Source organism: Sander lucioperca, chromosome 3, assembly GCF_008315115.2.
Source record: "Sander lucioperca isolate FBNREF2018 chromosome 3, SLUC_FBN_1.2, whole genome shotgun sequence".
In the NCBI taxonomy this organism is placed as follows: Eukaryota; Metazoa; Chordata; class Actinopteri; order Perciformes; family Percidae; genus Sander; species Sander lucioperca.
The window spans coordinates 4,888,396-4,900,179 of NC_050175.1; the positions used below are offsets into that span (position 1 = coordinate 4,888,396).

The window sequence follows — 11,784 nt, forward strand, 5'->3', positions numbered from 1 at the left end:
GTACAGTATGCTGTAAAACAGATTTTATATATATATATATTATATATAGCATATTATTATTATTGTTGTTATTATTATATTATTATTATTATATGATATTATAATATTATTGTGTTTTGTTTGTGTATTATCAGTAAAGAAGTTAAAAAATAAAATAAAGTTAATTTAATAAGTTAATTTTGTGACATCAGCGGAAGTGAGCTTTGGTTTGTCAGTTGCTAACTGGTTGCTAAGCTGCAGCAGGAGACCGGAGCTCGAGACTGTCAACAACAAGTGTTTACCGGCAGCGGAGACCGATTAGCTTCTCACGGTTTAACTAACAACCATTCAGATGATTAACGGCGGCCGACAGACCAAGGTAAGCCGACCTACCGTTACCTGCCGCGACCTGTTCCGTTAACTACTAACGTTATCTTAGCGTTAATTAGCTAAAACTGCTAGCTAACTAGCTTCTCAGCAGGTCAAATGGGATACAGCTACGGTAACGTTAACGAAAGCTAAGTTTAGGAAGAAAAACATTCGTGTTTGGATTAAAACACTCCCGATGAACGAACAGGGTGAAAGTATTAAAAATGATATTGTTATATATTAATATAATAATGTTATATTAGCCTAGATGTTGCTACATTTAGCGTAAGTCTGCATAACTTCCGGCCGTAGCTGTATCCCTTCTAGCCACAACCCGTAACTATTAGCTAACAACACTAGCTGACGTTAGCTAGGCTTCGTAAACAGTGAGTTAAGCTAACATATATGTAGGTATACGTACAGTTTAGCGTCCCAAATTATCCATACAATGTCCTTAATTAATTATGAACTTAACCCTAACCTTAACTTGTCTCAAATAAGACCCTAATCATATGGGACACTCAGTTTTTGGAAAATAATGTGGGACACTAAACTGCACGTAGCGTTAAGCCACATATGTATGTATTTATTTATTTATCGAAGGTAGATAGTTAAAATAACTTAGTGAAGTCACTCAGCTACTCTTCTAACAGTGACATGACCTGGGGCTTCAACTAAACATTATTTAATTATCAGATATTCTCACACTTGGTTTGTGGATTAATTTATATAAAGTGTCCATCCACGTTATTCCTTTCACTGATCTGGCGTCTGCGGAAGTTAGCAGTATGATACAGTTGTCTTCCCGTTACTTTAAAGAGATTTTAAGAAATAAAGGACGTGGGAACACACCTTAGACACACGCGCGCACACACACACACACACACACACACACACACACACACACACACACACACACACACACACACACACACACACACACACACACACACACACACACACACACACACACACACACACACACACAGACACACAGAAACACACACACACACACACACACACAGAAACACACACACACACACACACACACACACACAGACACACACACACAAACACACACACACACACACACACACAGAAACACACACACACACAGAAACACACACACACACACACAGAAACACACACACACACACACACACACACACAGAGACACACAGACACCCACACACACACACACACACACACACACACACACACAGAGACATTCAGAAACACAGACAGACACACACACACAGAGACACACACACACACACGCACACAGAAACACACACACACACACACACACACACACACACACATTCAGAAACACAGAGACACACACACACAGAGACACACAGACACCCACACACACACACACACACACACACACACAGACATTCAGAAACACAGACACACACACACACACACACACACACACACAGACCGACTGGGATGGGAGGCAGGGTGACTGAAACTGACCAGGAAGGCAGTTGACTCTTATAAAACAGTGAGAGAAGTGAGTTTTGGGCTGAGTGCTCCAACAGAGTTGGAAAATATTTCAGTAGAGGCTCTGGGCTTTTTTACAGAGATGGTGAAAATGTGAGGATCAAAGCCTCTCTGATCCCTCTGCACCAATCCCTGTTTTCGGTGTCTGCCAAACAGGTCTGCCTCAGCAGGCACCGTCCTTAATCTGACCAGGACAGTAGCCAGGATTACCCAGAGGCTGTCTGGCAGAGTGATGGCAGCATTAATGTAGAGCCCAATAGTTTCTGTGATAACAGAATAATGGACAGAATCACACAATTTAGATTAAAATAAAAAAGCTCTAAGACTGATTCAATACACTAAGTCAGTGCTAGAAGCTACCTGGGAGCTACCTAAGTTTGTAACTGAGCCGCCTGCTGTAACTGTAGTTTAAAAAACGTCTTAAGTACATTAAGAAATCATTCCCAGTGGCTTACCAGTAATACACTGGGGGAGACTCTGTGTATTGAAGGCTATATATGTATTATTATATTATTATTATATGCAGACTTTAGACAGGGGTTTGGCTTATGTCCCCACTTTTGGTTTTATTGTGTAATTGTAATTGTGTACCTTTCCCCAGTGTTTACTATTTCTCCAGTAGACAATAAAGACTGTCTGTCTCTCTGTCTGTCTGTCTGTCTATTTATCTGTATATCTGTCTGTCTATTTATCTGTATATCTGTCTGTCTGTCTGTCTGTCTATTTATCTGTATATCTGTCTGTCTGTCTGTCTGTCTGTCTATTTATCTGTATATCTGTCTGTCTGTCTGTCTGTCTGTCTGTCTATTTATCTGTATATCTGTCTGTCTGTCTATTTATCTGTATATCTGTCTGTCTGTCTATTTATCTGTATATCTGTCTGTCTATCTGTCTGTCTGTCTATTTATCTGTATATATGTCTGTCTGTCTGTCTATCTCTCTGTCTGTCTGTCTGTATATCTGTCTGTCTGTCTTAGAGTTTAGATTCTCGGCCCGAGCCCGACCGGACCTCGGGTCGGGCTCGGGCCGTTATTTTCCGCCACATCCTCGGGCCGGGCCTGGGTCTGGGCCGGACCCTTGATCAAGCAATGTTTTTTTTTTTTTTTTTTATCCATTACCTTATTATCCTATTTGGGTGGGGAGAAAGCAATGCCATAATCAGAAATATTATAAATATATATATATATAGGCTATATAAAAGTAACAAATGTGTAGCCTACAAAAGTTAGGCTGCAGTTACAAAATGCAGCACTTCATGCGCGGAGTCTCCTCCTCTCGCACGCATCACACCGGGAGCTGGAAGATGTAAAGAAGAAAAGAAAAACAGGAGAATTAACTTTGAGCGAGTGTGGAGGAAAGTCGGAGGTATGGAAGCAGTTTAAACAAGTCGTGGGCAGTGACAACAATATGTTGTTCATCATCGTTTCTTTTTTTTTACGTTTCTTCATTCAGATCCATTTGCGAAACAGATTTCTGCAGTTCCAACAACTCTGAATTGTAGTTGAGAACGTCAGTTATAACGGCCCACGTATTAAAAAATTGTCGGGTTTAAATCGGGCTCGGGCTCATAATTACAGTTAATGTGTCGGGCCGGGCTCGGACGCAACATGCTCGGGCTCGGGTTGATTTTTTGGGCCGATCTAAGCTCTAGTCTGTCTGTCTGTCTGTCTGTATATCTGTCTGTCTATCTATCTGTCTCTCTGTCTATCTGTCTGTCTATCCGTCCGTCTGTCCGTCTGTCTGTCTGTCTGATTGTCTGTCTGTGTCTTTTTTTAGGTCATTGTAAAGCACTCTGTGAAACGTAGTTTTCAGTGTGAAGTCGAGCAGCAGTGAAGGAGTGAATGTGTGCCAGGGATGGACAGTCAGCAGCACACCACGTTTCTGTGTTTTTTCGTGTCCCTGCAGGTGGAGAAGGCTCCGTGCAGACTGTAGATGAGAGCTGATGTCTGAACTCGGTGATCCTGACTGAACTTCATGAATTAACCTCGGCAGTTCATCAGCATTTCAGAGGAAGCAGCCAGTCTCCCAGTGTGAGCAGTATGGCTGCAGCCAGCACCACCAAGATCTCCTGGAGGCTGCGTGGGTTACACTCTATGTTAATATCCTCTTTGAGTCAGAACTGCACTGATGAAAACACACACACACACACACACACACACACACACACACACACACACACACACACACACACACACACACACACACACACACACACACACACACACACACACACACACACAGACACACACAGACACACACATACACACACACACACACACACACAGACACAGAGACAGAGACACGCACACACACACACACACACACACACACACACACACACACACACACACAGAGACACGGACACACACACACACACACACACACTCAAACACACGCACACACAGACACACACAGACACACACACACACACACATGTTTTTGCCTTTTGTCTGCTGTGTTCAGACCTCGCTGCATTCAGAGTCTTTTGTTAGAGCAGATACATAAAAAGGTAGAGTTCATATATATCTCACAGTTTGAATTTGTTGATGAAAAAGCCATGTGTAGCAATATATATTAATATTGAGGAGGCGATGCATCGTAATGATATTGATTTGAATCGTAGAGAGGTTAATCATAATCGAATGGTGTGACCAGTGAAGATTCACACCCCTAGCAGGTTTACACAAAGCACACAAAAAAAGGATCTATCTTTTTAAAGATATTTTCTGACCTCTAGGACTCGACATACAACCCCAGAACACAGAGATGTTGAAGTGATATATTGCAAAGGTTTGATGTAATTGATCACATGGAAGATCACAGAGGAAAAAGTAACAAAGTCTCACCAAATCAATTTTTTATGGAGCTAAATTAGGGCCAGATGTTTTGTTAATTTGAAAAAAATGTATATAGTTGGAAAAACTAAAGTTTGAAATTGAAAATTTAAGTTTTGGTCTAAAACTTGAAAAATAAAACCATGTATTCAAACTACAAATAAGTGTACCAATTTTGCTTTCAGTTTGAATAAAAGTTAGATTAAATTCTGGAATTATTTTGAAGAAATTATTCATTTTCATTTTTCACTTTTATATTTGTTTTCAGTTCCACATTTCATGTTTTCAGATTCAAAACTTATTTTTTTTACGGCTTCAAATCTTTTTTTTCAGTTTCAGACTTTCGGCCCTGATTTTGCGTATGGGTACACTTATTTTTAGTTTGAATACATGGTTTTATTTTTCAAGTTTTAGACTAAAACTTAAATTTTCAATTTCAAGCTTTAGTTTTTCAACTATAATTAATAATATATAATATAATAATATACCGTATTTTCCGGACTATAAGTCGCTCCGGAGTATAAGTCGCATCAGTCAAAAAATGCGTCATGAAGAGGAAAAAAACATATATAAGTCGCACTGGACTATAAGTCGCATTTATTTAGAAATTTATTTCACAAAATCCAAGACCAAGAACAGACATTTAATCTGGAAAGGTAAGTTATTCAACTACACAGTAGCACACAGAACAAGGGGCTGAATACGGTAGGTGTCCGGTATATTAACGTAACACATTAACAGTTATTCAACTATACAACAGAATACAGAACAACTACCAGGGCGTGGAGACGTAACTGCACCGTTGACGTGCATCTACATCTGTGGACTCGTTCCTCCAGCTCTGGCCATCTTGCTTTCAGCCCGCGATTAGCTTTCTTTGTTTTCTTCATTGCAGTAAGAGTCACCTTTTCGCCAGTCCCTCACAAGTTTCTCTCTCACTCCAAACTTTCTGCTGCTCGCTGCAGTTTCTTTTTGCCTAGAGCGCCCTCTGGCGGCTGTAGACGGTAATGTTTTCAGCATGAAATAACATTTAAAAACGTGAAATTATAAATATTTTGATATATAAGTCGCACCTGACTATAAGTCGCAGGACCAGCCAAAGTATGAAAAAAAGTGCGACTTATAGTCCGGAAAATACGGTAATATATAATTAACAATTTCAGTAGCCAACGACAGCTCTTAAATGTCTTCTGTCAAGTTTAGCTTCTTCCTCAGACGTTCTGACTCCTGTCTTCTGTACAGTAAGCAAAAACCCTCTGCTTAAGCATTTTTGGCTATATCTCAAGTTTCACAGCTCATGCACAGTCAGACAGTTTCGACAAATGCATTTAGAGAAATGTGAAATGATTAAGAAACCCCTAAAGGAACATAGTTTCCTTTCACAATCTACAGAAACTCTTTGGCGTAGCTAAGAGCTCTGTAGCTGCTGCAGCATCTTCACAGGCAGAGCACAACTACATTTGTCCCTCGTGTGTTGTTGTACAGAGGAGTTCGAGGCTCACTCCAGCAGTGTTACCTGTCTGGCTCTGGGGAAAAGCTCTGGCCGCCTGCTGGCTACAGGCGGAGAGGACTGCAGGGTCAACATCTGGGCCGTCAGCAAGGCCAACTGCATCATGGTGAGTCTGCGTCATCGCTGCTTCAGCAGCTACCCGATCACCTCCAGACAACCACAACTTTCATACCACCACTACAGGCTAACACTAACTGTGGATTTCCACTGGATGCGGAACGTCTGCTGACCGGCTCTGCTGCTGAACGTCTGCGTGCTCCGCTGTCCGTCAACACCCACCAGGTCTGGATTTGTTGCGGCACGGCTGCGGCCATGACTGACAGCTGTAGTCACGAGGACCCACGAGATCTCACGAATTCACGTAGAATAGAACCACAAAACCGACAACAGTTAGTTTCCATTCAGAGGAGTAGAGGGGAAACTACTCTGAGCTGTGTTTTCAAGGTGTAGTGCAGGAAATATGATCCGCCGTGAGCACGCTGGATTTTACTTTGAAAATTAACCGGATGTTTATTTTGTTTCTGTGCTCGACTTCCTGTCCCCACTATCTGCCGTGTGCTGAATTGCTGCGGAGCTCTCCGACGTCCGGCAACAATAGAAGCTCTGGTATCTGCTCCGGAGGGCTGGGACCACCGGAGCTGGGACGGAGTCGGGACGCAGACGTTCTGCAGTCAGTGGAAATACACACACTGACTTTAATGGAAACCTAATGACTCCACAGACGTTCCGGAGCGGATCCGCAGCCGTTACGGATCCAGTGGAAATTGCCGGTTAGGGCTCCTGCACACTGCCTGCGTGGCGTGAGCGTGTCAGCTGTGTGGCGTGTCCGTTTTTATTTGGGCTCGTATTCTATTTTGCCTGGAAACGCTTCCTGTAACAGGTTAGAGCTTGCACACTGCCTGCATGACACAAACGTCTCGGGTGCGGCTCGAGCCTGCTAGAAACCGGACCGACGCTCGCGCGACATGCAAGCGCCACACTCAGGCCACACTCAGGCCACACTCAGGCCACACTCAGGCCACACTCAGGCCACACTCAGGCCACACTCAGGCCACACTCAGGCCACACTCAGGCCACACTCAGGCCACACTCAGGCCACACTCAGGCCACACTCAGGCCACACTCACGCCACACTCACGCCACACTCACGCCACGCAGCCAGTGTGCAGGAGGCCTTAAAGTGGAGTTGCTACAGGCTAACACTTAAAGTGTCAAAACTAGACTCACAGCACGTATTTCCACATCACATATCAATATACTTGGACAATTATGTACAATAGTTACTTGGTGCAATATCTGTTATTTATTTACTGCTGGTACTTATTTCTGTTTGTACTGTATTTATGTTGACACTGAACTTTATGTTCACACTGCACTACAATTGAATTTGAACAATACATTGTTTTAGAAACTATCTTTTAAACCTAAACTTATTTTTAAACCTAATCTCACTTTACTTTTACTTTATGTTTTTATTTTTGAGTGTAGCTGCTTTACGTTACTTTATACACACATTGACTTGCTTTTATTTGACCTTGAATTTGACTGTGAGCAACTGCAACTGAACAATTTCCCTGAAGGGATCAATAAAGTTTTCTGATTCTGATAACCTTAAGTCCAGTTCAGACCAAAGATTTGTGAAACTTCAGTCTCCCTTCAAGTCTCCGGTCTGCAGCGTTCTGAAAGCAGTTTCCACCAATGAGACGAGACGGGCCGTTTCAGAGCGCTGCACCTTTTCTCTGTGACGTTCTAAAACTGTGTGTGTGTGTGTGTGTGTGTGTGTGTGTGTGTGTGTGTGTGTGTGTGTGTGTGTGTGTGTGTGTGTGTGTGGTCTCTTAGAGTTTGACTGGTCACAGGAACCCAGTGGAGTGTGTCCAGTTCAACACGTCAGAGGAGCAGGTCGTCGCTGGTTCCCAATCTGGATCAATACGAGTCTGGGACCTGGAGGCTGCCAAGAGTGAGACCCAGTTTGTTCTCTTTCTCTCTCTCTCTCTGTGTGTGTGTGTGTGTGTGTGTGTGTGTGTGTGTCTTTCACATCTGTAAACTCCTGTGTTTGACTCACAGCATGTTGTAAACAGCTGTTAAAGTAAGATCTGACAGGTGAGGGAAACCAAATTGCATTCTCAAATATAATCCTTCAAAATGTCTTACTACTTTTAAGTCTCTATCCACACAGCACTTAAAGAAAACTCACGTTTTAAGTGGGATCACCTGTTATTTGCGTTATTTCCTTCTTCCAAAACAGCAAGGAGTTTTCATAAAAACTTAATTATGACTGGTGTCATAACTGCATGTAAAACTCCAGATCTGCAGCACGTTCCCGTGTCCTTCACCAACTCCATGAAGTTTAGGTAGTCCTTTAGACTGTCCTGCTGTTATTCCAGATATGTGAACTCACCACAGACTGTTGCCTCGTTCATGGACTCACAGCAGAGTGCTGCTCAGAGTGAAAAGGGGGAACGCTGGAATGGACATTTGGGAAACACTGATGTATGAAACTGCAAAATAAGATTAATTTACTTAAAAATTGGAGGTGCCGGAACAATATGGAGGAAATATTTATTCATAATTCAAATTGAAAGTCCAAAGAGAAATTGAAGCAAGATCAAATTAAAAATATTATTATTTTTTTAAATTTTCCATTTGGCTTTTCCATTTGGATTTAATATTTGACTTTTGAATTTAAATTTAACATTGGCTTTTCCATTTGGATTTAATATTTGGCTTTTGAATTTAAATTTAACATTGGCTTTTAATTTGGATTTAATATTTGGCTTTTGAATTTCAATTTAACATTGGCTTTTAATTTGGATTTAATATTTGGCTTTTCGATTTCAATTTAACATTGGATTTTCATTTGGATTTAATATTTGGCTTTTGAATTTACATTTAACATTGGCTTTTCATTTGGACTTGACACATGTCAATGTAAATGAGGAGGCGTGGCCCAAAGGCTGGTGGGGGGGTCTGAAACTAAAGGGGTGCAGAGGCACCTTATGACCAGCAGGGGGAGCTGACTGCTGGGGAGCTCACTGTTGAGGAGCATCTGTCTGCAGCTTGGCCACCAGGCTGGCTTATCCTCTTATTTCACATGATAGAAACTGATGATGTAGGCTAAACACAAACCACATTTCATGCAACAACAGTGAAGTTTTCATGTAGATACTATAATTGAAAAGCCAATGTTAAATGTAAATTCAAAAGCCAAATATTAAATCCAAATGAAAATCCAATGTTAAATTGAAATCCAAAAGCCAAATATTAAATCCAAATGGAAAAGCCAATGTTAAATTTAAATTCAAAAGCCAAATATTAAATCCAAATATTAAATCCAAATGGAAAAGCCAAATGGAAAATTAAAAAAAAAATAATAATATTTTTAATTTGATCAATGGAAAATTTAAAAAAAATAATATTTTTAATTTGATCTTGCTTCGTTTTCTCTTTGGACTTTCAATTTGAATTATGAATAAATATTTCCTCCATAACATTTTCAATCTGTCTCTAAAGCCCCTTGGTTGCATTCACAATTGGCCTTTTTATAATATCATACTATATATCTGATCCAGCCAATGTCATCAGTCTGTGTGACTCTGCTGCTTCCTGTCTCCTCCAGTTTTCAGGACTCTGATGGGACACAAAAGCAACATCACCAGTCTGGGCTTCCATCCGTTTGGACAGTTCCTCGCCTCGAGCTCCATGGACACGAACATCAAGGTAGGCGTGTGGAGGACTTTTAAAAAAACAAAAAAAAACACAGTATACTCCGTAGTTAGTTAGTTAGTTATGTTTTATTTCTGTGTCATGCCAAACATTTTGGCCCATCCCACATGGGATTACAAGACACCACAAATTTACTTATTTAACAAACATCTTCCTGTCGCATATACAAATCATTCGGAGAAATACATGAATACAAATATATACATATACACACATATACACATACATATATGTACATACACGTACACACATACACAGTAAGTGTAATGTAAAACGCTTTGCTGCTTCATAAAAGACGCCAAGTGTGAACAAAGCCTTAGCTGTTCTGTGTGTGTGTGTGTGTGTGTGTGTGTGTGTGTGTGTGTGTGTGTGAAAACTGTGATTGAGTGTGTCTGTACTCATAATCTGCATTAATGAAAACTTTCTTCTTATATGAACGTGTGGATTTGGACTCTCTGTCAGCTGTGGGACGTGCGGAGGAAAGGATACGTGTTCAGGTACAAGGTAAGGGGTGTGTGTGTAATTTAAAATAAAAACTTGCACATGTTACATCAATAATTATGAAAGATCTGTCTCATTGGCTAAATAAACGCGCCGCTCTTTCCCAACGTTGTTTGTTCTAGAAGATGTAGAAAGACTTTTCTGTAAAGCACATTACAAATGTTTATACTTTAATAATATTTATAATAATAATAATATTCTCTCAGAATCTCTCACACTGTTTTTTTTTTATTCAAGTTGTCGCACGTTAGAAAGACAGGTCCTGTCAGTGTATTTCAGAACAGAGGTTTCCCTGTAATCTGTTTGAAAGGTGAAGTTGTGTTGGTGTTGGTGTTGCAGGGTCACACTCAGGCCGTGCGGAGTCTGGCCTTCAGTCCGGACGGGAAGTGGTTGGCTTCAGCCAGCGATGACTGCACCGTCAAGGTACCAACTGCTGCTACAGCTGCCAGTATATCAACAGGTGGACAGCACTCAACGTTGTCACCAAATGTCAGAGTTAGGGATGCACCGAATCCAGATTTTTGCCAAATCCAAAACCAAATGGCGAATACCGAATCCTCCTCTCATCCTCAGTCCATGAACACAGTAAACACATTAATGAAGTAAACAACAATTTGCTGATCTATATTTGCTAATAATTTGTTGGATTCATGTTAAGACATTTTTAATTGTTGAAAGAACTTTAAAAAGTTGCCAAAAATAATCTCCTTTCATTAATTTTGTCTGATGACGGTCTAGTGCCGAAACGTTGCCTACTATTAAATTAGTTTTTTTGCAAGTCAGTGTGCAGAATTTTCTTTGCAACTTTTGACCAACTTATCTCCATCCAACGTACCTGTCTCACAGTATAGATGTGCAAAGTATTTATCTGTACTGGAAAAACTTTCAAAAAAATGAACAATAACTTGGTGGCCCCCCCCTGCAGTAACTCTTCATTACAGCACCAAATGTGGATTAATCCACCGCTGAAAATAGTCCCCAGCAAAGTGTGTATTTTGCTCCTGTTTGTTTGATATGGTCTGAGTCGTGTCTCATCTCTTCCCTGCCTCTCTCTCAGCTGTGGGACCTGACTCAGGGGAAGACCATCACCGAGTTTAAATCTCACACCGCAGCCGTCAACGTGGTCCAGTTTCACCCCAACGAGTACCTGCTGGCTTCAGGCAGCTCCGACAGGTACGGCAACCTCAGCTCTTGTTTCAGATCTTCCTCAAACTGCAGCTGTCAGGACGTTTAAAGTGTAACTCTCGCCAAAATGCAACCTAGGGTCTTTTTGTGAATGCACCCGAGGCAAACTTTCGTTTAATAGCATAATTAGAACGGAAACGACACTTTTAATATTTACCGTATTTTTGTTTTGCA

The 11,784-nt window shown here is 41.1% G+C and overlaps 1 protein-coding gene across 2 annotated transcripts in view; it reads left to right on the forward strand.

Annotated features, from left to right (window-relative positions):
* Positions 1-200: 200 nt before the first annotated feature.
* Positions 201-11,784, forward strand: part of katnb1 (katanin p80 (WD repeat containing) subunit B 1) — a 24,901-nt gene continuing 13,317 nt past the window's right edge. Inside the window, exons 1-9 of one of the 2 annotated variants that reach the window (XM_035999188.1) lie at positions 201-358; positions 3,763-3,772; positions 3,827-3,936; positions 6,177-6,307; positions 8,041-8,158; positions 9,818-9,918; positions 10,387-10,428; positions 10,765-10,848; positions 11,483-11,598. In XM_035999188.1, coding sequence (XP_035855081.1) covers positions 3,897-3,936; positions 6,177-6,307; positions 8,041-8,158; positions 9,818-9,918; positions 10,387-10,428; positions 10,765-10,848; positions 11,483-11,598 — 632 coding nt within the window. In that variant the 5' untranslated portion in view covers positions 201-358; positions 3,763-3,772; positions 3,827-3,896. Of the gene's footprint in view, positions 359-3,762; positions 3,937-6,176; positions 6,308-8,040; positions 8,159-9,817; positions 9,919-10,386; positions 10,429-10,764; positions 10,849-11,482; positions 11,599-11,784 lie in introns of both variants that reach the window. The other variant, XM_031308521.2, reaches the window with a different exon arrangement.